This window comes from Pelodiscus sinensis, chromosome 6, assembly GCF_052426305.1.
Source record: "Pelodiscus sinensis isolate ZL-2025 chromosome 6, ASM5242630v1, whole genome shotgun sequence".
In the NCBI taxonomy this organism is placed as follows: domain Eukaryota; kingdom Metazoa; phylum Chordata; order Testudines; family Trionychidae; genus Pelodiscus; species Pelodiscus sinensis.
In genome coordinates this window covers 33,532,340-33,559,758 of record NC_143057.1, presented here as the reverse complement: position 1 = coordinate 33,559,758, position 27,419 = coordinate 33,532,340, and the positions used below count along the sequence as shown (strand labels likewise).

Genomic DNA, 27,419 nt, shown 5'->3' with positions numbered 1-27,419 from the left:
CCATGAACTTAATTTTAAAATAAGTTGTGTGTTAAATAATACTTTCATACAAGATTTTTGGGATGGTTCTAATACAGCTTTGTTAGATTAAAAAGACTGTATAATAGTTAAAGGGAGAAAAAAAAAAGGACGAAAAGAATTTCAGTCCAAATTATGATATTCCCAAGCTCTCCTCAGATCCAGGTAAGCCCAACACACACACACACACACACACACACACACACACACACACACACACACACACACACACACACACACACACACACACACACACACACCCACACACACACACACACACACACACACCCCCTTTCTAGGCTGGCTGCCTAATCAGACTCCGAACACATGTGGAAAGGACATATTTCATATACAGAAAATATGCAAAGTGTGTGGGTACCAAAATTTACGAAGGGAACCATCCTCATATTAGCGAGGCGTTCTCTCCCAGAAAAGTCACTGAGAAATGTGCTACCTGACCATCTCTTCCTAGCGCCCTGCATAAGCAATATGAAAAACTAAAATAAATCACATTATGATAAAATTAATAATGTCATCTATGTACAGAAACTTTAGCACATACTTTCAGACATACAAAATAAAGTACTTAAAATAGAGAATTTAAATCTTAAACTGCCATATTAGATAAAAGGTATAAATTCCAGACTAGGAGTCAGGAATTCTTTACAGACTGCTCCAATTCTTACCCAAAGCCTCTCTGTGTCCTTGGACAAGTCATTTAAGTCCTTTCTCAGTTTCCCACTAGTAGATTAATATCTAAATCACAAAGGAATTATAAGGATTAATAACATATTGGCAAAACAATGCAAAAATAAACTACTATATCAATTCATACAGCAGTTATCAAATTATAACAATATTAAGTTAAATGAAACTTTAGGCCCAATAGACTTAACAATATCCTTTTCTTTAACGATACTGATAGTTTGAAATGAATACAAAAATGTATAGTTTGACATTTTATTATAACTCATTAAAAACAAATGTACCATACATAAACGTGCATATCACTTTTATCAAAAAGTAGTTTTACTCTTTGAGAAACATTGTTCTCAAAGTTAAAACTATAATGAGTGTGTATGCACACAGGCACACAATTTAAAAAGTTAGCAAGTTTTTGTAACTTGACTATTATCCATTTCTCATGGGGGTGATTTAATACAGATACAAATAGTTCAGTCTTCCCACCCCTAGAATAGAACCATGTCCTCTTTAAAAACCAAACATGACCCTAAATAATTCCAATAGATATAACCCTGGAGAAGATTTTTTTACACTGTGAAAAAGCCTAATTAGTACAATTAATTTTGCAATCAGTCTCAAAATATTTGGTTGGAGAGGTTAGCCTTCAGGACCTCCCGCTATATTCCTAAATGGCGTTGAAATATCTCCTCCATTATGTCATCAATATATACATAGTGCTTATTTTCTTTCTTGGGTACCAAAGTCCATCTTCCAGATTTTCTATGGTATATTCTACGGTATCTATTATAAAAATAAAAAGGGGAAGATGTTTCATTAGGAGAAAAAATAAAGATACGTGTTTTCATCCATGAGTATTTATAAATTAAAGACCACAGTCCTGCGAACTTTATTCACATACCAACTTCAGTGGGGAAATGTGTGTAGCAAAAGGCTACAACATTAGCCGCTAAAAGCCTGCAAAACTGTAATTAGTCTCTATCCTTTTATTTTACAATTGAAGTCAACGCAGCTCCATCAATTTTACATAGAGAAAAAGATTGATATCAAGTGATACAAGATCGAAAATTATATATCCTATGCTCACTCTCTCACCCAGGTCTGTGATTTTTCTGAGACTAATTTTAGGTATTTCTGTAGAGTCAAACTTTGGGATGTAACTGAACCATGCACTTTTTGTTCACACTTTTCCAAGTGCTGAATCACCTCTAGATCTGTGTTTTCTCTCTCTCTCTCTCTCTCATGCAAATTATGAAGACTCCTTAACTTTCTATTAACATAAGAAAAAAAAATCAAACGGTCTTCTGGCATAAATCCCTGAATTCAGCAAGAAAATGATCAATAGTGTCTGTGTAAAGCTCTATGTAATAGTATATACTGATTTCTTAGAACAAATGTCAACTAACTAAGTATTAGCTAACAAAAGAAACAATAGAATAGTGCGGGATCAGACTTACATTAACTGATTCTGTTGATTGTGCATGGTTTGCCGGTTCAAATGCATATTGTAATCAATAGCAGCCAAAAAACATCTTGCTCTGTACACTGGATAGGTGTATTCAAATCTTTTGGTAGCATACATATGCACATGCTGCTGAAATTGTTCCAGATCAAATGTGGATCTTTATAAAAAAATATTTATTTTTTCAGAAAAATGTTTAACATATTACTAAAATTATTAGGAACATTATGTAACTAACACATCAATATTAATAAAATGCAGAAAGACTTTTTTAGTAAGTAACCTATACTCTTACATTACAATTTTTACATTTAAAATTCACTTATCTTCAATTGCGTTATGTGGTTTAGTATTACTAAATGACAGTTTGAATGATTTAGTATATATGCAAAACTACCTTTTTTGGCACACAGTCTACATTCATTTTTAGAGGAAGGGAAGAGAATGATTTGGAGGAAACAAAGACAGCCTAACATCCACAATTCAAATTCATTATACCTAAACTGTAGAAAGTATGGGATGTTTCTCAGAAACTTTTTATCCAAAATTATTCTGCACATTTCAGTGTGAGGTTTGCTTCCCTTTTCTAGCCATTCCTTTTCTCTTTCATCCATTTGAGGACCATGTTTGCACCATTCCTTAATGATGCCGTTTCCACTAGCCCACTGATGTTCATTGACCACATGATGAACTAAGCCACACCACATTCCCTACAATGGTAAGAAACCATGATAATAAAATGTAATTTACTGCAGTAAAACATTGTATTGGAATATTACAATTTAGCTCTAAATTACAACTTACAATAAATTTTTCATATGAATTTGCTTCCTTGCAGCAAAACCAGAAGTAATTGACAATATCTGAACACCACTGTAAAAGACGGTGACAATCTTTCTGTCTGCTAGCCTGAAAAATAAAGGCATGCATGACTATTAAAAACAAAATGGCATGCCTATGTATGTACGTCTTCTACTTATCTACTGAAACTATATATAGTTTTATATGTAGTTAAACTATATATAGTTTAAACACTTTCATAGGCAGGGAATGTCTTCCTGTATTCTTTATAGCATCTACCGAATTCTGGGCAATACCATATAATATCACCAGAAAATAGAGATGCAGGTTGAATTTCTCTTGTCCAGCAACCTTGGGACCTGATGGGTGCTGAACCAGAGAATCTGCCAAACCACAGGCGATCAATATTGTCTAGCAGCATTATCAACATTTCCACTTCTTATTGGGCTCTGAGAAGACATTTAAGGGTAAATTAAAGCTAAATAACTGCATAGAACACTGAGAGCCAGGACTGGTGGCTATAAAAAAACTTTATGGGACCATGGGAAACTTGCCCATACCTATAGGTGGACATCTGGCTAACTAAAATCATGTTGGACTACAGATGTTTCCAGACCAAAGGATGCCGGACTTGATTGTTTGGAAACTTGTTTGTGAAAAATAAAGTTATACTTCCCGATTAGCTACAGATACCAAATTTTCCATAAACAACCCTGCCACTTAAATTAGCTGAATGCACTACTTTGTACACCAGAATATACAGGGTGAAAGATTTAAATAATTATTTTTGGTCATGACTATTATGATTAGAGTTCATAAATATTTCCTAACAAAATTAAAATCAAATAGCCTATTCAACTGTCATTGTAGTGAAAAGAAAATTTATACTGTTAAAAATCACAAAATAATTCAGATTAGGTATGGAAAGAGTAATGAATGCTTTATGAGTTTCTGATTCAAATTCACTATGTATGGTAATTATTTAATAAAATGAACTAGGCTTGAAATCCTACAAATTTAAAAACTGTTCTTTTACTTCCCTTTTTCAAGCACATTAATAAAAAATTATATTACATATATTTAATTTCTTGAATTTTCCTATAAGTGTAATCTACACAAAATGACTTTCCACGGTCAATGACGGACTTCACCTGCTAATCGCACATATTACACAGAACTGACCAGATATACATTAATGATAACATTCTACTGCTACTAACCTGAGCTGGACTTGAACCGGTTGAAGACACTACATATATTATTAATCTTCTAAATTATGAAGCCAAATGTTGTGTTATAAATGTACTATGATCAATTTTATTATACTATTGCAAGTAACTACAAAATATATAATTATTCTGTACTCAGAGAAATGTTACCTCAATTAATTTATTTCCAAGATTTTTGGCACCACCCCATATGTCATATGAATGAATTACACAGGGGAATTTCTTTGCTGTGGAAAAAATATACACAATAATTAGATTTACATTTCATGATGTTCAATTTAATGAGAGTCCCTGCATAACATTAAACATTTTTTTTTCCAAATTCATTCATAATTTTCCCCAAAAGCACTGCTGTGCGTAGTGGGCTGCTCCAGCTGGTTGAAACTGGCTGAACATTTTCTTTTAAAAGTGTTTTTCAACAGCAAATTGAATATTTGACTATTTTTTGTGAACATTTTGTGAATTCTCACAGAAAATTTCAATTTTTTAGCTGAAAACCAAAATATCTTGATTTAGCAAAACTCCTGTAGTGCCTTCTTAAAGCAACCAAAATACATCTCCATGTCCACATTCTCTTCTATGGCCACGCTTTTAGCTATACTATATCTCCCAGGATTCACCATGGCCAAAGACTCCTATGATACACTACTTCCTCTTCACATTAAGAGACCTCAGTTGACAACAGGATGGTAAAATGGTTTGACTATGTGTCGACAGAGGAGAATGAGAACTTGAACTACAGCACCCATGAGACAGTGCAGTAGCATTTTTTAATTTCTGCCAAAGATTAACATTTTTCCATAGAAAGCATCTTCATTTTTCAACCAGCTCTAGCAAAGTTTTTTTAGAAACTTGAAGTGAAGAGTCTTTTCTTGCTGTTTGTGTCCTTTCTAGCTGCAATATTGATTCTTCCTAACTTGTGAATTTAGCAATATGACACTAAAATGCTGTTTTGTATTTTTTTTCCTTGTTTATGCACTACTGTCACTGATTAGTTCAGCAATGCTTTGTGAACAGTGTTAAGTACCAAATGCTGGAAATGCCTTATTTCACAAACCATTTTATGGAAGTTAGTGGGATTACTTGTGTGAGTAATAATTACTAAATTTGTTTAAAGCAACATCTGGCTTCTAGGACCAAATTCTCTTAAGATATCCATAGGCAATACTATCTGACATTACTGGAAGTTACATTCTCAATTCTGACGGAAGAAATGTGACCTACAAGTAGTAAATTACTGAAAGCCAACAGTGGACAATCAACACTAGAAACATTCTTTTTGCATAGGTCAAACAAAAAAAAAATGCAACCATGGCTCTAATTCTTCTGAGATTGGTATAATGGACTTCTTTTTAAAAATACAGACTGAAAATGCAGTTGATATTACAAAGATATTATTTTCAGGAAAAACTATAACAGTATGCCTTGAACTTACAGAGTTTTGTAGAGCTTTCAAAGCTTTCATAAAAAATTAAGAGTGATAATTACTTATCAAAGCAGAAATTTGGGTGTGTGAATCAGTAACCACTTCTTTGACCATTAGCTGTTCATCCAACAACTTTTGTAATCCTCTTCGAAAGGCTTCCTTCTCCATAAATGGGGAGTTCAGTTGGGTTTTGCGTTTATCCACTATTTCAATGGCTAAAATTTGTTTAGTTTCTAAATCCATGAATGAGTATACACAGTACTGTGCAGAGTGGCCAGGGCCATCCATATGTCCATCTCCTGCACATTAGGAATTAAATAGAAATGTTTTATTCTGAGATAAGTGACCTTGATTTTATTTGTATTAATAATGGTAGTAAGAAAATTTTAAAAAACAAACAAGGAACAAACTTGAATGAGATATTAAATTTTGAAAGGCTTTATTTACCCATAATGACTACTTCCTTCCCATGTAGTTCCTCTAAAATGTGTTGCTTCATTCGACACCAGAAGGACTCTATAGTTGGGACAATAAAGTGACGCTGCATTTTGAAGAATGTACTTGCACTTACGAATGTCAACTTCATAAAGTTTGCCATTTGTGAAATTTTTCCAAAATTGTTTCCTGACAGTATGATTGCAGCAGATAAAGCAAGGTCTCCTGCATATGTCTGTCCTTTTATCAAGGGTTGAGAAGACCATTCAAATGCTATATGTCCTGCACTACATTTCTAGACATGTTGAAAGTTAAGCAAAGGACAAAACAAAAGAAATAAGTGAGGCCATGTACTTAATGTTTGCACTATAACAAGCCAGAAGACCAAAAAAAAAAAAAAAAAATCAGATCAAGAATTATATGGATAGTTTTAAGGGGCACCTTTAATTAAAGACTCCCCATTCTCATAACCAAATATCTTATATATTACTATCAACTCCTTAAAAATGAATGACTGTTAGAAATTCAATTAAGAAGCATAAATAGTAATGAGTTACATATCATTTACTGGTTACATGTCTCTCAACTGGAACAATGAAAAAAATTAATGAATTAGTTTACCTTTTTGTAATCAGTCATCTTCATTTTCCAGTTCATAGAGCAACATCAGAGTTTCAAAGAGACTACTGGACTGATATTTGCTTATTTCATTTTTTTTTTAATTCTGGAAATGTTTTTTATTGGTCTTCAGTTTCTTAAAAGCTTCACTTTACAGTATACACTTTTTGGACCCTATTTAAGTATGTCCACTGAATGATAGGATATATGATAAAAGATATAGAAAAGCTCACATCAGAAAACATAGGGACTTATCTGCATTCTTTTACTAACACAAGTAGTCCTTACTCATATGAGTAACCCCATTGTGCTCAGCATGATTACTCGAGCAAGTGAGAACAACTGACCAAAGTAAAATCTGCAGAAACAGGCCTGAATATATTACAAATAAACATTGAGGTCTCAATCCTGCAATTAGACACAGGTGGGCTGACCTTTGTGGAAGTAATTAATTTCAAAGGGATACTATGTAGAAGGCATGGGATCTCATTTGAGTCAGTGAAACTCCACATGGCCCTGCCCCGATGATCTGACTGCAGGATCAGGACCTTACAAAATTAAATTACTATTAATATATTGAGAATTACTTAGAGAGATATTTACAAGAGCTATTACTCACCCATTTCAAATGCACACAGGAGGAAACAGGTTGTATAGAAATATCAACTTCACCAGCACAAAACAAACATTTTGGTATAACAATTTTTTTGGCTAGTTGAAGAAGAGAGTGTTCATAAATGATGTGAATTTTTTCATGAGCAATATTCTGGGTTTCATCCAAAGTCATATCAAGAGTTGTCTCCTCAAAGGTTTCTGTAAAGTCACCTTGTGACCCATCATCACATTCATCTGTGATACCCAATATATCCTCTGCTATAGACACATTTTTCAAGTGTTTAACTGAAGAAAAACTAAATAAATTAAAAGACAATTAGAATGCATTATAAAAATAACACATGAATTAAGACACACAGAGTAATTTAGACCCTGAAAGTTTGGGTTCAGGAATGGTGTTTTTTTTTTTAAAAAAAAAGGTAACTATAGAAGGGGAAATAAAAGATTGTAGAAAGCCTAATATGAATAAGGTGTTTTAAATTTAAATGGCAATAGAGTAAAACATTACCCTGTACAGCTTCAGTACATAAGAATTAGAAAGTGAAAATTGAGTCAGACCATTCTACGTTATAAGTGTGTGAACAATTAAGCAAACAACTTAGATGAATGGCAAACTATATATATGATCGGTATAACGATGTATTAAAACTGGAAGTACTAAATAAAAACAAATATAACTCAACGAGATACCTTTAAATACTACTTACCTTTTAGAAAGATCATAATCATTATCAATAGTACACTCTTCACCTGAATTGTCTGTAGATTCATGCTCTAAATCTTCACATGGCAATCTGTTAAATAAATTGAGCCAAAGAAGTAATATTTAATGTCATGTATCCCTGGCAATAAAATGCTATGCTCCTGAGATTCTTCACCCTGTAGCAAACCATGGGTATACCATATAATCAAGATGCAAATTTCTCTGCTACTTACATAATCTCATTACATAAAATAATAAAGCAAAACATCCAAACCACCCTCACTTGCTGCCTCTGATAAAAAGGCTGCAAGGAAGGAGGGGGGGGGGGGGAGTCAATAGGATTAACCATGCTTATCAGTTAATTGTGTAACCGACTACATATTGACATGCCTAGTATGGGTGCAGAGGGTTTTGGTTACGTGGGGCAGAGGGTTGGAGGAAGGAGGACCTGAGATGCCAGAAACAGGCTCTGGCCAGGAGGCACTTACTTGGGCAGCTCCCAGCCAACAGCCCCACCCAGCAGGTTCCTCAGCCAGGTGTAGGCCAGGGGTACTGCTCTGTATACTGGAAGTACTTTGCGCACTGCCTGTTCTGCACATTAGCCAAAACCAGCCAATGGGAGCTGCAAAATTCTGCTAGGGGTGGGGGCAATGTGCAAAGCCTCTCCCCTGCTTCCCTCCCCCAGGCTCACAGTGTTCAGAAATCTGCTCTGAGCAACGTGCAGTTGCAGGACAGGCAGGGAACCAAGCTGAGGCTCCCACAGTACCTGTGGGCTGAACCCAATGGCTTAGCAGGCTGAATTTGACCCACAGGCCCTATTTTGCCTGCCCTGGCATAGAGCAGCCTCCACTTTCTTAGAAGACACAGCAGAATGGACTAATTATCAGAACAAGGATGAATTTCCAGGCAGCCTTTTTATGGGAGATAGAAAAAGGTCTTTAATAGTCAGTATTAGATTAGCCCCTGGTGGGATGCTGCCATTATACTGTCGAAGCAAAAACACTCTCCTCTCGGTTTAGGCGGCTAACAACTGATTGCTTTATTGATCAGTAAAGCAAAGTGAGCCAAACGTGGTCCCAGCAAAGTCGGGCCCAGTAAAGCTGCTTAATACAATCAATCCTAGTATCTTTATACCCTTAACCAAACAGTCTGACGTCAGGGCATCCAATTACAGAAATAATCAATTAAACTAGGAAAAAACAAAGCCTTATCAACAAGATGGCGGACAGGTATGAGGGAGTACCTCTCCTCTCTGAATCAGCCTAATTAACACATTCCAATAGCACATCTGTCTTCGCCTGGCGCATGGGGTGATAGAAAGTTCACTCTGGCCTACGTGCAAAGACAAAAAGCTGAAATGGTTTCTGTTATACAAGATGGCTTCTAGCTAAACATAAAATAGCTTCTACAATATTTACCTGCACCCCAGTAGGTACTAGCAATTGCAGCTCCTGTTGGTTGCAGATTGCCATTTCCAGTCAATCGGAACTGTGGGAAGAAGCATGGACCAGGATACTGCTTCCCTCAGCTCCCATTAGCTGGAAATGGCGAATAGGAACTGCAGTTGCCGTGCCTGTGGAGGCACAGGTAAATACACACCAGGGCTAATCCTGACATACCGGATCCAGCACCCAGGCAGGTCTTTGCCCACCTTTGGTGCAGAGGAATGATCACATGACAGAGTCATTTCATTGATTTTTTTTTTTTTTTAAATTTTTACTAGGGATGTAAAATCCCGGTTAATCAGTTAGCAAGTTAAATGTTAGATTAACCTAACATTTAACTGCTTAACCGACTAACGTGAGATCCTGGTTGTGGACCACTACAGCTCTGCTGGAGCAGCCCCCAGTCCACAGGGCTCCTGTCCCCATCACTACGCTGGGGGCTGGCTACCAGATCTCAGCACTCACAAGAGCAGACCCTATCCACGGCAGAGCAGGCTCCCTGGAGACAGAGGCTGCTTCGGATGAGAGGAGCCCCTGTTCACAGCAGGCTTCCTACAGGGCTGGAGGAGTCCCCTGCTTGCAGCAAGCAGGGAGGAGCTCCATCCCCCACCGATTACCAGTTAAACGGAATCGGTAAGCATCACCCATTTAGGCTGATGCTTACTGGTTAACCTTGCACATTCCTAATTTTTACACAATTTCATGGAAAAAGCTGAGAGAAAAAATTTTTTAAAAGATTTCAAGTTACCTTTCAGTGCTGGCTGTTAAAGAGGTCTCTGGCACATCCTCTTCTATGTTTAATGTTGTGTTTCCATCTACTTCCTGTATTTTTCCTTCTGATTCCTTGCACACAACATCTCGATTTTCATAACTGTCATATCTATATTAAAAAGTAAGATGAAAGAAACCAATCAGAATAAAATTCACATTTCTCTTTAGATAAACATATTTGATATATATTAGATATATTACTTACAAATCCAGTAAAAACTTGGCAACTTCAGCATGTGAGAAGACATTAAGCGTTTCCCTAAGTGACATCCATCTTCCTATTTGTTCTCTTATACATATCCTTGATTGAGCCCTTTTTCTCTCAAGACTCTTTCTCCTCCTCTTTTTTTCTGATGGGGAATATATGGTGGGTCTACCAGGTCGTCTTGGAGGTGGTGATGGTGAGGATGAAGAGGACGAAGATGACATTTCAAGCTTTTAACTAAGAAAGAAGACTAAATGTTTAATTTATTCATAACATTTAATTTTAAACATCTGGCTTGTGGAATTTACATTCAAATTCTTTCTCTATGAGAAAGAATTATTGGACACAAATCAGATATCACAAAAGGCAATACACAAAAAACCTATTGGAGAACACTTTAATCTACCTGAACACTCATTAATGGATCTCCAAGTCACCATGTTGTTTCAGGCCAATTCCACAAGCCAAATACACAGAGAAAGATTGGAACTTAACTTCATTTACAAGTTTAATTCTTATGCAAATGGTATGAACAAGGATATCGGCTGGCTTGCACACTACCTTCCACATCGTATGACTTAACCTACCAACCAACGGAAGTTCTAATTGTTCTTATCAGCCTGTTGTAACTATTTGAACCATCTACTCTCTGTCTCTCTCCTTTTATTTTTTTCTCCTTTCCCCTCCTTTTTTCTCTCCCCGCCCCTTTCCTTATTTATTCTTGGATCTGGACTTCTAATACTCCAGTCACCTGAAGAAGTGGGTTGTGCCCACGAAAGCTCATGACTACATGTTTTGTTAGTCTTTAAGGTGCTACTAGTCTATTTGTTGTTTTTTATGTAATGCCAATATAAGCTGTTGACACAAAATCACATAATATGTAGTCCACTAGTTTCTATCACTAAAGACCGCTGAGGCATAAATAAAAGGCACTCATTTGTTTGTATTACATCTCAATAAAATGTTTCATATTTTCCAAGTTACGAAAAAAATAGGAATATGAACTTTACTGTCAAACATTAGAAAACAAACAGAAAGCTTACAAAAAGAATTTGATATCTATTTGGTATCCAAAGTAAGATTTTTAAGTGACCGATTTATCAAGCTCAGTGGTTCTCAAATTGGGTGCACTGCAACACCCTTTTGACAACAAAAATTACTACATGACCCCAGAAGAGGCAACCAAAACCTGATCCTGACTGCACCCCATTGCCCAGCCAAAGCCAAGCCTGATCCCACTGCCCTGGGCAGAGGGAACATAAGAATGGCCATACTGGGTCAAACCAAAGGCCCACATAGAATAAAACAGGGAATTATCAAGTAATCCTTTTCCTGTCATCCATTTCCAGCCTCTGAAAAACAGAGATTAGGGCAGGGCTGGCCTTACCATGAGGCGAACTGAGGAGGCCACCTCAGGTGCCAGACTTTGCGGGAGGAGGGGGGGAAGGGCACCACTAAGACCCAGAGTGTAGAAAATTGTATCTGCTGCTGGTGCATATGTATTCTCTCTGCTCTAGATGCACAGAGATGGTGGAGTGCTGCGATGGAGGAAGGAGGGCACAAGAGACATAACAGACAGGCAGGAGAAAAAGTGGCATGGGGCATCATTTGAGCTCCCCGCCTCAGGTGCCAAAATGTTGTGGGCTGGCCCTGGATTAGGGTCACCATTCCTACCCATCGTGGCTGATCAGTATTGCTGGACCTAACCTCCATGAAATTATCTAGCTCTTTTTTGAACCCTGTTAAAGTTCTGGTCTTCACAACATCTTCTAGCAAGCAGTTCCATGGGTTGACTGTGAGATGTGCAGAAATACTTCCTTTTGCTTGTTTTAACCCTATTCATTTCATTTGGTAACCCCTAATTCTTGAAGACATTGTGCAGGTCCTTCGTCATCTGCTACACCAGCACTGCCACCTCCCTTGGGGCTAAAGAACTTTCAGTCTTGGGCAGTGGGAGTAGGCTTTGGTCCCAGCAAGTCTCAGGCCAGCCCCAGTGACCCATTTAAAACAGGGTGGCAATCCACTTTGAAGTCCAGCCCACAGTTTGAGACCAGCTGTTTATTTAAAAGACTTCTCAAATATAACCATAATCAGGGACAACATTTGAAGTCAACAAAGTTGACAGATATCAGAGGGGTAGCCGTGTTAGTCTGAATCTGCAGAAGCGATGAGGAGTCCTGTGGCACCTTATAGACTAACTGAAGTGTAGGAGCATAAGCTTTCGTGGGCAAAGACCCACTTCGTCAGATGCATGTAGTGGAAATTTCCAGAGGCAGGAATAAATATGCAGGCCAGGATCAGGCTGGAGATGACCAGGTGGATCCAATCAAGGAGGATGAGGCCCACTTCTAGCAGCTGATCTGGAGGTGTGAATTCCAAGAGAATAGAAGCTGCTTTTGTAGTTAGCAAGCCATTCACAGTCTTTGTTTAATCCAGAGTTGATTGTGTCAAACTTAAAGATGAACTGTAGCTCAGCAGTTTCTCTTTGAAGTCTGGTCCTGCAGCAAAAAAACTTCAGGACCAGACTTCAAAGAGAAACTGCTGAGCTACAGTTCATCTTTAAGTTTGACACAATCAACTCTGGATTAAACAAAGACTGTGAATGGCTTGCTAACTACAAAAGCAGCTTCTATTCTCTTGGAATTCACACCTCCAGATCAGCTGCTAGAAGTGGGCCTCATCCTCCTTGATTGGATCCACCTGGTCATCTCCAGCCTGATCCTGGCCTGCATATTTATTCCTGCCTCTGGAAATTTCCACTACATGCATCTGACGAAGTGGGTCTTTGCCCACGAAAGCTTATGCTCCTACACTTCAGTTAGTCTATAAGGTGCCACAGGACTCCTCATCGCTTCTGCAAAGTTGACAGACCAGCCAAGTTATATTTTGAACCAATTGTAAGGACTTTTTTAAAGGGGGGGGGGTCTCCTCTCTCTTTAGGGAGGAGGATATTCTCTGATGATATAAGATTCCCCTTAAGTCTCCTTTAAGCAGCATGGGAAAGAAGACCCCAAATCACAAGCCTGTGTGTCAATTAATTAAGCAAGCAAGCAAGCATGTATTATTACAAGAAGCAGAAGCTCTGCAAACGCTTATGCCTGTGCTCCTTAACGTCACCCACAAGACTCAGAGGAGTAGCCGGGGTCGTCCACATCACTTCACCCACCAGAGTTATCCCAGTGGCTTAAATGGGACTACTCATGTTTGCAGCAATAACCCGTGAGAATTTGCAGAGCAGGGGCCACAGGCTGCGCCGCCTCCCTCCATCGGGGAGACACAGGGGACTTGGGTTTTAATTGTCATTCCCGGCCCTGCCCGCGCCGAGCCGCCACATGCTCTGCCTAGGGCTGGTGCAAGGGCGAGCTCCACGCCAGCCACAGCCCGGGGTGGGGGGAGGCCCCAGGGGCCCAGGCACAGGGCGGTTGGCGGAAGAACCCAGCCCAGTTGCTCCGAGTGCGGCCGTTGGCGCGCGCAGGGCAGAAGGGCGGAGCTGGGGCACCGCGCCCGGTTACCTGGCTGAGTGCGGCGCGTCCGCCTGTCCCGCTGCCGCCCGGGTTCCGCCGCCGCTTGCCCCGCTGTGGGTGGGCGGGCCGGGGTGAGCCGCCGTTGCCAGGGAGCGGCTCGTCTCTCCGCCGACCCGGAAGCGCTTTAGCCCAGCCTGGCTCAGCGGCGCGGCGGCCGAAGATGGCCGAGTCCCCGGAGGAGGTGGCGGTGCTGGTGCAGCGGGTGGTGAAGGACCTGCACAACGCCTTCAAGCGGAACCCCCACATGTGAGTGCGGCGGCGGGCGGGTTGGCCGGGCTGCGGCTGACGCGGCCCAGCTCCGGCGGGGCCAGGCGGAGACCCCGGCGCCGACTTGGTCTCCGCTCGTCCCGTCCGGGGCAAGGCAGCATCCTCATCACTGGGGCCGCTGCTGCCCTGGCTGGGGACGGCGACTGGCCCCTCTCGCCAGCCCCGCGGCCGGGAGTAGGACAAGCAGCCTCCGGCGCAACCAGCCCGCGAGACTTTCCCTTCTCCAGCATCTCTGCGAGCGCTTCACAGACCCCCCCCTCCCCCGCTAACGCCCGGCCTCCGGGAGGTGACCAGGCATGGCAGCTGCGGGAAGTGGGCTCCGGGAGCCCTCCTCTCTCGACTGTCTCGCCCAAGGTCGCACACAGGAAGTCAGCTGTGGCTGGCCTCTGGCTCTGTGAGCTCCCCTAGGCGCTGGGCCTGAATTGGGTTAACTTCTTTCGCAGGTATCAGAAGTGAGGTGGGCAAGAGGGACACTAGTTTTGATTCTGTTGGCGTTCCTAAACTCAAAACCGCTCTCAATACTGTGAATAACTGTGAATCTCATTTCTGCCCCTCTATGCTTTTTGGCTTTTGTTTATCTGATTGCTCACCTTGAATAGGAGAGAATCATGGCACCAGCCCCCAGCAGAGCATGTGGCCGCTTGAAGAGGGGAGGACAGAAGATGATGATTAAAAACCAAATCTTCTGTATCCTCCGATGGAGAGATGCGGCGCAGCCTGCAGCCCTTGCTCTGCAAACATTTTTGTGGCACTTGCATCCCATGATGCTAAACACAATACAAAAATCATAGCTCTTCCTATTGTTGTTTTTTAATCTCTTTGATTTGGCAAAATCTAGTGGATTATGTCACCTGGGTACTGCATATTGTAGTGCAATGTGTGTGTATTTGTGTACTAAGGAAAAAACAGGCTTCAAGTGTATTTTTGGTAAATGAATGGAAACGTTCCTTTCAATATTAAAGAAATCTAAATTTTGAAATAACAGTGCCTTCTTAAGGCCCCAGTGGACTCTACATGGCTCAGAGGTCTGTCCCTAGCATTTATAGAAGGGATGTAAAATCCTGTTTAATTGGTTAACCCGTTAAACAATGTTTAAGCAGTTAACTGATTAAATGGGGTGTGAGCAGGGAGCTGTTCTGGGCCAGAACCGCCCTCCATCCCTCACCTGTTAACCTTAACTTGTAAGCCTCACCTGTTAAACCTTTCACATCCCTAGTTAATACAGGAATTGGGACAGAAAAGTTCTGTGTAGCTCAAAAGCTAGACTCTTCTGCCAACATAAAGTGGTTCAGTAAATGATGCTACCTCACGCTCCTTGTCTCTTCAATTTCCTGGGAACTATCACAGCTACAATACCTCTCTTCTATGTGACAGAAATCCTTAGGATTACATAAATGTGGCTAGCAGTTTGGCAGGTAGCCAAACTTTAAACTACAACATATGGATATAGTCAGAAAGAAGCCTTTTTAAAATTAGATTTAGCCATAAAATTTCCCTTTAGGGTTACGAGGCATAATACACTGTAAACAGTAAATGTCTGTGTGTGACCTGTAGAAAGACTTCTGCTTCTTTTCACATTCTGTTCTGTCAAAGTTCCCTTTAATTTCAGTGGTAGCGGACTCAACCACTTATTCACTAAGAATGTGTGGCTGTTGCCATCTTCCTTCATGAAAAAATAGGTTAGATGTAAAAGTCTGTGTGCTTTTGAGACTGACCTACCATAGTGTGCTTGTGTAGGCCCTGCAGGTCAAGTTAGATAGCTATTGGTAGAGCAGTGCAGGAAAGCTGCTGCTGTTGTTACCGCTGTTCTCTGGATAATCAAGAGACTTCTGTGTCCAATAGTGATAGAAATGTATCCGTGTTAGTCTGGTGTAGCTGAAACAAAATACAGGACTATGTAGCACTTTAAAGACTAACAAGATGGTTTATTAGATGATGATGTCCAAGATTGTCAAGCTGTGCTCCTTAAGATGAACATGGGCATATGGCTGATGTGCTTTGCAGATTCCCCAGTGTGTTTCTCTTCTGCAGTGAGGAGATGACCCTGGCATATGCCTACCTTCAATCTGCTAAGTTGCAGCACCTTTTCTGACTCCTCCAGAATTTCCTTCTGAGATTTTGGCTGCAGTTTTCTTCATCCCTGTATACTCCATCCATGACCCCACCAAGTCATAAGACCTCCCTTTCAGCCTTGGCACTGTCCAAGATAAGACCCGATTAATGGATGGCTGATGCTAAACAGGGTGATCAGAGACTCTGGGTTTTTTTCTTTCTTTCCATGCCCTTTTCACACATTCAGCGTTCCTTTGGGCACTGTCCACCATTGTCCTTCAAAAGAATATCCATCTGGTCCCTTGTTTAGAACTTTTGATCCTTACACATTTGCATGGATGGGCCCTTCATTCTGGGTGGGCCAACACCCACCCCTAAGAGAATTCAGGTAAGGTTATTGGGCACTATGCTCACAGAAATACAACAACAAGTAAAAGTCTAGGCTGGGTTGTTGTCTTTCATGTTGCATTTAAATTAATTCAAAGGGGATATTAGTATTTTATTTTATTTTTTTAGAAAAACATTTATTTATTTTGTAAATAAAAATCTAACCTAAGACTCATGTTCACTTGTCCTGCTGAGTCACGTTTCAGTAAAGAAAATGAAGCTGTCTCAGCATACTGTGTCCTGTTTTTGAATATCTATAAAACTTGTAAAATTTATTGCAAAATATTTTTCTCACCAGACACATGAACACTTAAATTTGTGTATAATATGACTCAAGCCTAATGGGGTTGCATTAGCAAAATTATGCAAACACATAAGTGTTTGCAAGACTGGGGCCTTAGCTGTTACAAACACCCTGTCTAGTTCAGCAAGCTTGCTGATGTCGAGTGAAGAGGAATACCTTTTCTGTGCCAGAGAGTTGAGCACTATCCTTGTCCTAATTCTACTTACCTGTTTTGGTTTTGTGAATATGATGTTAAACAAATCTTGAGCACTTTTTTCTAGGCAAAATTCATTTGCAGTATTTGGCTTGTGGTCATGCACTGGATGGGGATAAAGGAAATCTGTGGCTTTGCCACAGACTGCTTATGCAACCTCCATTAACTCAGTTTCTTTGTCTGAGTTCCCCACCGATTAAATGGTAAAGTAATGGTGTTTTTGCTTGTCTTGTCTAGTTTAATTGAATTTGAAGGTTGGAAGGGACTGCAAGGATCAGCTAGTCTAACCCCCTACCAATATGCAGAATATATTGTGTTTTTTAATCAGAGGTCTTCACTCAGTGGGATATGCCTCCATAGGGGAGCAAAGAGTATCATTTGGGGAGATGAGGCTGAGACCCAGACCAGCCCCTATAGGGAGTGGGCCAAGAGCGTTGCCACACTCCTGGCTCGGGCCTCAGATATGTCTTTGCATCTGGGGTCCTGCCAGCTGCGGCTCCTGGCCTCAGCTCCCAGCCTCAATTCCCTTCTCCCTGTCTTCATCCTCCCTCCTGGAGCTGCAGCCTGAATTTGTGATGGAAGGGGGCATGCACAGGATAAGAGGGGTGCAAGATAAAAAGTTTGGGGATCACTGGTCTAAACCATCCAAGACAGATGGTAATCTAGCCTCCTTTTGAAATTCTCCAGTGAAGAAGCTTCCACAAGCTCCTGAAGCAATCTGCTCCATTGTCCAACTCTTATGGTCCTGCCCTCTTGCAAGAGACAATAACTTTTCTCCATCCTTTTTATGGCAGTCTTTCAAATATTTGAAGACAGCTGTCACATCCCCCCTTAATTTCCTTTTTTCCATGCTAAACATACCCATTTCCTTCAACTGTTGCTCATATGGCTTGTGTTCCATCTGTTTGGTTGTCTTTGCCGCGTGTCTCGTGATGCTTTCCAGCTGCTCCACATCCTTTTTATGTAGCAGTGACCAAAATTGGATACAGTGCTCCAGCTGAAGCCTAACCAGTGCAGAGTAGAGCAGTACTATCACTTCCTGTGACTTGCATGCTGTGTCTCTGTTAATGCTACTTAAGATTGTAAACACTGAGACAAAGACTTAACTGTGTGCACTAGTAGTTGAAACACAGGTATAATCTGTAAAGTCACATTTTTAAAAAGGGAGAGGTTGCAAAAAATATTTAACAACTTAAAAATTGGACAGACTGTGAATCTTGTTGATGGAAACAGGTGATATTCTAAAAGAAAGAGCTCTCAAACATGGTTGTACCCATTTCTGTCACTTCACACTGAACCCAAGTCTATAAAAAGTTAAGTCGACTCAGCTATATCACTCAGGGGTATGAAAAATCCATTCCCCCTGAACAACGTGTTTAAGCCAACTTCGTCGCTGGTAGTAATGTTAAAATGCATATAACTAAGTAACTGTGTAACCACTGAATAACTTCAGGAGTTACATGTGGGGTGGGAGGTGGCTCCCCATATGTACTGGGAGCCTGCATATACCGGGAGCCTGCGTGTAACTGTGAATGTTAACTGATGAGTCTACATTCATCACACTTTTACATCCCTAGTTTCTGGTAGGGATTTAAAAAGTTGGTTAAAAAGGTAACCGTAACTGCTAAAATTTTGGTGGTTATATGATTACAGATTACATGCATTGCAGGTTAAATAATCTTTATACTGCAGAGCCTGCGGCAAAGTCTCCCTGGGAGCCAGGTTTGAAGGGGCTGCTAGCTCTACTCCCAGGGAGGAGGCTTTACTGCAAGAGTGGGGTAGTAGCCTTTGCTAGTCCCACTCCCATGGAGCCTGCTTCTGGGACCTGGCACGTGCCAGGACAGACCCTATTGGCTCCTAAACTGCAGAGCCCACAGTGGGGTTCAGCCAACTCCCCAGACAGGCAGAGTTTAACCGATAAGCATCAGCTTATTGATTAATTGGTTAAACTCTAACATCCCTAGTTCCTGGTATAGACTGAACTAAATTATGGAAGAATTCTTCTGTCAACTTAACTACCACCTCTCTGGGAATTAGATTAGTTATATCAACAGGATAGTTCTTTCCATTGTTGTAGTAAATGTCTATTTTTTTAAGCACAGCAGCAGCACCACATGTACTAACCCTGTCTCAGATATCAGAGTGATAGATAGATTGTCATTGCTGGAATCTTGTTATATGGACACCTGCTGCAATAGGATCCCAATCTCCAAGGGGTCTATGGACTATTGCAAAAATTATTGTGAAGTAATTACGTCTTATCTTCCTGAATTTTCACTGCAGCTGTATATAGAACTCTTTGCACAGGGTCTTTTGTCTTCCGTCCTCAACTGTTGTATGGGTGTTGTTCTAACAGCTATACATCACCCCATCTATTTCAGTGAAGGGTGAAATGTGTTCGTAAAGTGATTTGTAATAAAAGACTATCTGTATAGGATTTTATTATTATGTTTTAGAATCAAATGAGGATTAATTGTGCTCTAGATGGAAGAGTTTTTTGGAGATGAGGGATCTAGTATTAAAAACTTCTTTGCAAATTATTTCATAGTTGATAAAAGCACTGAGTATTATAGTAATGTCCAATTCTCCTTGTATTTTGTTAAGAGTATTCAAGTCATCACATAGAAATAGATAAGAATTATTCAGCTATTTACTTTTTTAAACTTTAAAACAGAAAAGTCTTCTATTTTCAAAATTAAACAAATACAATGATTTAATTAAAAAGAGAACTTTGTTTCATCACTTTCTAGTTGAGGGGCACTGTCTGGTACTGCTTTTTGGGTAGTGTGAATCCAGAGGCTCGATTGCATGCAGTGTAGTCAGATTTGCATTAGATTAATTTTGATTTTAAAAACTCTATTACTAACAGTGTCCATCTTAAATGTCATCATAAGGCTGCCTATGTCAAACTTAACTGTAGTGTAGATGCTGAACCTTGCTCCCACTGATATGTGTCATACTACAATGGCATAATAACTCTTCCTCAACAAGAGGTTAAGGGCTTATGTCTGTGTAGTTAAAGACAGTTGGTGTCTATATTCTGTGTACACACTGCATTAGTTACATGGCTATTGGCTGTCTTGTCAGTTTCTTGGCTTGAAGAAAGCCTGGCAGCCATACTACCCACTTCCAGCCCAGATATCCTGACAGGTTACCTGCTTAGAGAACCAAGAAGCCTGCATGGCTGGGTTCTGCTCCTAGTTTGGAGCAGAGAGCCAAGATCCCTAAAGGAGGAAAGGAGCAGAAAGATTTCAAGTGTAAAGCTGTGCTCTAGGTCCCCCACACTGTCCCCGATCAGATGGTCAAGCACTCCTGCTGAGAATGCACACCACTATCAGAAGGAGGATAGCATGGACATCATAGGTCCACTTAGGGCTATGTCCAAACTCGGGATGGTCCTTTCTACTACAGGCAGTCCCCGGGTTACGTACAAGATAGGGACTGTAGGTTTGTTCTTAAGTTGAATTTGTACGTAAGTCGGAACTGGCGTCCAGATTCAGCTGCTGCTGAAACTGACCAGCGGCTGACTACAGGAAGCCCGAGGCAGAGTTTCTCTGCCCCGGGCTTCCTGGAATCAGCCGCTGATCAGTTTCAACAGTGGCTGAATCTGGACGCCTGGAACAGAGCAGCTGGGGCGCTGCTGGGTAGGTCCCCGCAGTGCCGCACCTCAGCGCTGCGGGGACCAACCCGGCAGCACCCCAGCTGCTCTACCCCAGGTGTCCCCAAGTCAGCTGCTGCCTCTGGCTCCGGCAACTCTGTAGTCAGCCGCTGGTCCAGAGCACCCCAGCTGCTCTGCCCCAGGCGTCCAGATAGCCGCTGCTGAAACTGACCAGCAGCGGCTGAATCAGGACGCCTGGGGCAGAGCAGCTGGGGTGCTGCCGGGTTGGTCCAGTAGCGCTGAGGAGCGGCGCTGCGGGACCAACCCGGCAGCCCCCCTGCTGCTCTACTACAGGCGTCCGCAAGAAAAGCCTGGTCTGCTGGGGAGGAGGGGCAAACTAGCTGTGCCCACCCCCCCAGCAGACCAGGGAGACGCGGGCAGCGGGAGACCGCCCAGACGCACCGCGGTCCCGCCGCCCGCATCCTCCACGGCTTTGCTCCGCGTCTCCCTGATCTGCCGGGGGGGCCACCCCCCCCCCCCCAGCAGACCAGGGAGACGCGGAGACGCTTTTCTCGCCCCGGGGGACGCGGGCGGTAGGACCGCGGCGCATGGGCGGTCCCGCAGCCCGCATCCTCCAGGGCGAGAAAAGCCCCGTTCATAAGTACGGATCTGACATGTCGGATCCGCATAACTCAGGGACTGCCTGTATTTAAAACTAATATAATCTACAATAGCACTTTTCTGTTTAAATTCAATACTGCCTGCCAATACAACCATAATCTAATTCCACCTCTTGTTATAATTGTGATATGCTATAATCCTTATCCAACTACAATTTACTAATCCCTCCCAAATGCATGAAGAAAAAGGTAATATTCCAGATATACTGCAAAAGGTCAACACATCTGGGCTATGACAAACCAAAGGGGCAGGATGTTTCAGGGTGGAGGGATCTTCATTAAGAATGCACTGTTGGCAACTCCCCTTTCTATCTGGGGAACTCAGTACTACTTCTGATTTCCACTGCAATATTATAGTCCAGTAACATAGATCTCTAGGGTCTTAAAGATCTAAAGCAGAGTCTCAAGTAGACCTGAAAATCCACAATACAACTAGCAATGTGAAAAGTTAACTGGCGGGGGCTAGAGCAATCTTCCACCCATCATGGGTAGGGGGCTGGTGCAGCCCTATGGGGCCCGCCATGGAAGGGGGGCGCTCCAGGCTGATGGGGCTGCAGAGGCCCCTTTGCCCGCCCACCTCTGTTTAAGCAGTTAATTGGTTAAACATTAAATGATTAAATGGGATTTTACGTCCCTAAATACAACTAATACAGTTCTTGGAAGTGGAATACAGTTATCGGGTGTAGTTCAGTATATATTCTAGGAAACGGGTGTAGTTCAGTATATATTCTAGGAAAAAGTAGAATTTATTTTTATTTTACAGGAAATATTAAAAAACCTAGTGCCTAAAGAGATGCTGTATCTAATTCTTGCTATATATGATGCTTCTGGTAATGGATAGTATCTTAGAAGAGCTTACTTTTAATTTTCACCATTTTTAAATCACAAATCCCTTTCCCTCCTTCAAAACCATCAATTATGGCAGGGTAGTCTACTTGCCTTCCAAAGGGTAATTTCAGATTTATTAATTCTTCTAACTTGTGGTAGTTTGGATAAACTGATTTCAAATTGAACCGTAATTTGTTTCCTTATACAGCAATCTATAACATTTATTTTCTGAACTGAGTTTTAAACTTGGTATGTCTCATGTGTTTGTTAAATACTGCATGTATAAATGTCTTGCAATTCTGTTTGGCTTGGATGAATGTTTGTGTTGCGTGGAGTGGGTGTGAGGTTGAGTGAATAAATAGGAGTATCTTGTTTGTTTGTTTTTTTCCTCATGATAAAGAGTGGGCATATAGGGTTTTTTGAGCATGGCCTCTTAATCATGTGTGATGCACCTGCAAGGTTATGAAGTATGTATTGTCCCACTTTATAAAAAGATAACTTGCTCCCCCATCTGAAGCAAAGAATATATGTCCTTTGATGTAAAGCTGGCAAAAGTTTGTTCAAGGTCCAAATCTAATTATCAAATACAGGAACAGAGATGCATCTTATGGAGACTATGCAGCCTAGGATGCAAAGATCTATCTTGTATCAAGTTACCTAGCTAGATCACTTCAAAGATCTGAGTTGCATAGTACTTTGTTATTAATGATATGGGGATAGCTATAGGTTCTGTAGTAGATGGCTGGGATTCTCACATTGGCCTCTTAGTTAATGTAGCTGGTAAAAAAATGCCACGTTGCCTTCATAGAGTATGAGATATTTTTAAGAAGCTTATTTGTGAAGTTAACTTTACTGCATGAGACATTTAGTTAGGCTTATTTCAGTGAGATGTCTGAGAAATTTCCAGGTTGTGTGTTCTCATCTCACATCTAGAGCACAAAAAGATGGGCTGAAGTAAAAGACATTAAAAATTAGTAAAGAGGGGAAAAATATGGGCTAAGTCCCATGGAAGAAATGAGTAGACTGTTATTTTTAGAGTTATAATTGTAAAAGCAAATAAGTACTCTAATTATATTTTACATGTGTTTATTTTTAAGAGATGAAATTGGGTTAATACCCTGTCCTGAAGCCAGGTATAACCGGAGCCCTATAATCCTGGTAGAAAACAAGCTTGGTGTGGAGAGTTGGTGTGTCAAGCTTCTTTTGCCATATGTGCACAACAAACTCCTTCTCTATAGACAAAGAAAGCAGTGGCTGAACAAAGATGGTAAGTTACTTTCTTGACTGAATTCCTGTATGATTCCTAGTATGTAGTTTATTATCTCTGATACAATGCAGTCTGCTTGAAATATATATTTGATAGTGTTTTGGAATAGTCTAGTGAAATGAGGAAGGGGGACCTATTGCACAAGCTAATATGGCCATTCTGCAATGGCCATTCTGCAAGTTATTTCTACGTAAGTTGAGATTCCTACTGTTCCTCCACCTAATTTAGGAGAAATGTTACTGTGTTTGGAGTGAATTTTATCTAGCACTCCTTGGTCAAATGGCTAGTGATATATAACTATGGGTAGAAGAAGAGTGGGAGATTTTCAAGACTTAGAGAATCCCAGGAGAAATCATTTTTATAAGCAAATTGATATTCCAGAGCTCCTGTTAGCTTTACTAACTCAGTTTCACAAGTTTCTAAAGGTATTGCTGACTTTAAGTAGTCTTAGTGTCCTTTTTATTAAAAAAGTTTTGAAGTTCTGCTTCATTGGAGTCGTGTCACAAGGTGGTCAGCATAATTTAGAGAGGAGGAATAGGTATGAAATTTGACAAATGACTTCTTTGGATAAAAACAATGAGCAGTTTTGTGGCAGCTTGGAGACTAACAAATATAATATATCATGAATTTTTTGTGGGTAAAATCCACTTTGTCAGATAAGTTGAAGTGGAAATTACAGAATCCAGAGTATATATAACAGCAAAAGCAGTTACCTGTCAATTGTAGTACCAGTGTAAATTATCTAAATTAGGGATGTAAAGGACTAGTTGACTATCCGATAAGCTTATTTGCTTATCGGCTCGTTGACAGGATAGTCGACTAGTCACTTCCCTCTTCCCTTGCTGCCTCTATCAGATAGAGGCAGCAAGGGGAGGGGGGAGAAGAAGGAGATACTTAAAAGCGGCAGTGCTGTATGGAGCCCAGGATCAGCTGCTCTGTGCGGCGCTGCTGCTTTGAATGCTGCAGGGAGCCCGGAATCAGGCTCCTCGCAGCATTTCAGAGCTGCAGCGCCACGTGAAGCCCAGGATCAGTAGGACTTCCCAGTAGCCATGGGCTCCACGCGGCATTCCTACTTTGAAATGCACAAAAGCCCCCACTGGGGCTCTTGTATATCAAAGCCAAAACGCGGAAGTTCTTATCGACTAGTTGAGTAGTTGATGAAAATTCCATCGACTGCTCAACTAGCAAATTAATGGCTACTTAACATCCCTAATGCTAACTGAGTCAGGCTGGATGTGTCACATTCACAACTTTGATGTGTAAATGTGAATATCAAAGGCAGTGCGGTAATGGGAGCTGCAATCACCTGTACCTGCAGAGGTGCAGGTAAACAAAACATCTGCTGGCCAGCTAGTGGCTTTCCCTTACAAGCCATGACCCAGAGTTTGAAAACTTTTATGTAAGGTGTAGAACTGGTTCTCTGCAACCTAATGTTGGCATGTTAGCCCCTTTTAAATTGTCAGCTATCATAACGCTTTATATGTATTCTGGATAATTTGGAGGAAAACGATTAAGCCTTCTGGAACTCCACCTGTGAGCACTCTATGAGAGGAGGAGGAGAATGCCCACAATGGCTATTTAGGTTCATGGGGGTGGGGGGAAAAAGAACCTGACCTCTTTCAGTTCACCCTTAGTCTCTTGCAAGTAGAACTGGAATGTTTTGTGAACAATGGCATTATATGCCAGAAACCGATCTAAAGAATTAGTATAATCCTACATTCCTTATCTCTGTATAGGGGAAGTTATCAATCCGAACAGCCGGTACCATGTGTCAGGTTTCAGGCCAGATTACTGTACAGAGGAATCTGTTTTACAGGTAGCAGTATTTATGGTGTAGTCTTTGTGATGTGACGAGTTAAGGCATGTCAGTACTTGGAGTTGTCTTCCATATACTCTTATGGAAGTATAATTTTGGAATCAGAGAATAATTTTGCCTGGACTAAGGATGTTAAATGGGTAAATGACTAATCATGTAGTCGATACAATTTGTATTGACTTTACAATAGTCAATAAAGGGAGGCAGTGTCCAGGAGCTACCCCCACTGCAGCTTTTATGACATTTAAAAGGCAGAGGCATAGTGGGAGTAAGTCCAGGAGAAGGGAGGCAGAGGTACAGCAGTCCAGCTCAGTCCTAGCTTGCGCGGGATCCCAGACCTACCCCCGCTTCGTGTCTGCCTTTTAAATGTAGTAAAAGCTACCTGGCTTTTCCTACATTTAAAAGGCAGAGGCACAGTGGTCCGGGAACTGGTGAGCAGTCCCGACTCAGTCGGGTCCCAGACTGCTGCACCTCTGCCTCCCCTCCCCTCGCACTGTGGAGATGGTGCTGGAGGGATCCAGCTCCTGCTTCCTTCCCTCTCACTCTTTGCTGCCTCTGATACAGAGGCAGCAAGGTGAGGGGAAACAAATAGTCAAGTAGTGACTTGACTACTTGATGAGCCTTGGCTTATCAGGTAGCAGATTACTCAACTAGTCACTTCTATCCCTAGTCTAGACTATCAAAGGCTTTATAGCCTCCTAAAAAGGTTTGGCAATATGCTGTCTGAGAAACACTGACAGTTTCCAGATATGGACTACATTCTGTCCTGATGCACAATGAGTTGACTGCTGCTGGATAACAGCAGCTCCACTACTGATACCCAATTCAGTTGTCAGGTTAATGCCCAGAATGAACTCTCTCTTCTAAGCAGCCACTTGCATTTGATATAGTTCTTATGATGTGCTGTTGGAATTAGGTTAAAGCATCTGTTTCTTAACCCCAAAAAAAAGGGCAGGAGGAGGATAGTCATAAAAAATATGTACTTGTACTTGAGACTGTTGTGGCTTTAATTGTTCAGAATTAGGGACACTAGGATCCTTCCCCATGTGTGCAGTAGGCTAACCATGATGAATACAGGGAGACACACACAGATGCAAACTTCAACGAGAGGTAACTGGATTGAATGGAACTTTCCAAAGTTTGAAAGGCAAGGATTGAGGTTTAAGTAAGGGAATATGTATGTATAGGGATTTTTTTTGTTCTTATCCTTTGCTCTGCATGCTATTTATGTTTGGATGTATATATGAATAAAGAATGTTTTGAAAAAACTGTTTTGGGGTTATTGTAGTCAGCTTGTTGGTCTCAGTCCTTTTTCTTTTGGGGACCTTAAAGATTCCAAACACTGTTGGGACTTCTATGTTAATCTGGTTTGGAAATGGGACTGCCACCCAGAGATCTAGTGTCAAAGTGGTTTGACTGTAGGGTTTGAGAGAGGTGCAGAAAATCACTCAAAAAGGACTCGGTGTCTAAAATGTAGCTTGCTTTCTATTGGTGACATCAGTGTAATTATATTTTACACTAACAAGAGCTGGATCATTTCCATGGTGCATTGAGGATTCCATTTAGTTTCTAATGATGCATTTGGATCTGATAGAAACAAATGGCAATATCTGATCTCATTCAGTTTGAGAACTCTTCTAAAAACTCCGTAAGAATTTTAAATGCAAAACATAAATAGTTAAATCTGACATTTATGCCAAAAACACATGTCTGTTTAAAATGAAATGGACTTAGGTGGACTAGTTAGATTAGAACATTGGCTTATCATACAGACACCAGCAAAGTATGTGTGTGTTTTTTCAGGTCCTTCACAGGCAATTTTTTTCGATTGGACCTAGAATGTTACAGAAGAGTTCTGCCCCAGAAAAGTCACAGCAGACAAAAGGCTTTCTACATCTGTAGTCCAAAGTAAACATATAGTGCAAAGCTTGTTTTATCCTTGGACATAAGCAAGAAGGCAATCATTGGTTCTTATTTAACCTCCAGTTCCCGTCTAACCAAGTTTGTCCTATTTTTATAGAAATAAATGCTTTGTTGTAGTGAGGCCCACTACTTCATCTGTACACAGGATTT

General features: G+C 41.0%; 2 protein-coding genes across 5 annotated transcripts in view; one reads left to right on the top strand and one right to left on the bottom strand.

Moving 5' to 3' along the window:
• Window positions 1-964: 964 nt before the first annotated feature.
• Window positions 965-14,081, bottom strand: LOC102457766 (uncharacterized). Of its 3 annotated transcripts, none has more exons than XM_006137841.3 (12): window positions 13,943-14,081; window positions 10,431-10,667; window positions 10,203-10,334; window positions 8,014-8,100; window positions 7,311-7,602; window positions 6,086-6,368; window positions 5,701-5,937; window positions 4,363-4,439; window positions 2,987-3,091; window positions 2,681-2,892; window positions 2,178-2,342; window positions 965-1,503 (listed from the first exon to the last, which is right to left on the bottom strand). In XM_006137841.3, the coding sequence occupies exons 2-12, from the start codon at window positions 10,652-10,654 to the stop codon at window positions 1,380-1,382; spliced, it is 1,938 nt and encodes a 645-aa protein (XP_006137903.2). In that variant the 5' UTR covers window positions 10,655-10,667; window positions 13,943-14,081; the 3' UTR covers window positions 965-1,379. The 3 variants fall into 3 exon arrangements, with proteins under 3 accessions (XP_006137903.2, XP_025034646.2, XP_006137905.2); XM_025178861.3 differs by lacking the exon at window positions 13,943-14,081 and adding an exon at window positions 13,597-13,851; XM_006137843.3 differs by lacking the exon at window positions 2,987-3,091.
• PTAR1 (protein prenyltransferase alpha subunit repeat containing 1) overlaps window positions 14,068-27,419 on the top strand; it is a 54,066-nt gene continuing 40,714 nt past the window's right edge. For both annotated transcript variants that reach the window (XM_075931698.2, XM_089779231.1), the window contains exons 1-2: window positions 14,068-14,200; window positions 23,361-23,530. In XM_075931698.2, the coding sequence (XP_075787813.1) occupies window positions 14,115-14,200; window positions 23,361-23,530 (256 nt within the window). In that variant the 5' untranslated portion in view covers window positions 14,068-14,114. The remainder of the gene's footprint in view (window positions 14,201-23,360; window positions 23,531-27,419) is intronic.

What these genes read in the sequence shown, in the direction of transcription:
- LOC102457766 (XM_006137841.3), bottom strand. Translation starts at nt 10,654, where the DNA reads ATGTCATCTTCGTCCTCTTCATCCTCACCATCACCACCTCCAAGACGA. An exon ending in ATTCATATGAAAAATTTATT is followed by an intron (nt 2,893 to 2,986) that starts GTAAGTTGTAAT and finishes TTACCATTGTAG; the next exon opens with GGAATGTGGTGTGGCTTAGT. An exon ending in CCATACTTTCTACAGTTTAG is followed by an intron (nt 2,343 to 2,680) that starts GTATAATGAATT and finishes TTTTTTATAAAG; the next exon opens with ATCCACATTTGATCTGGAAC.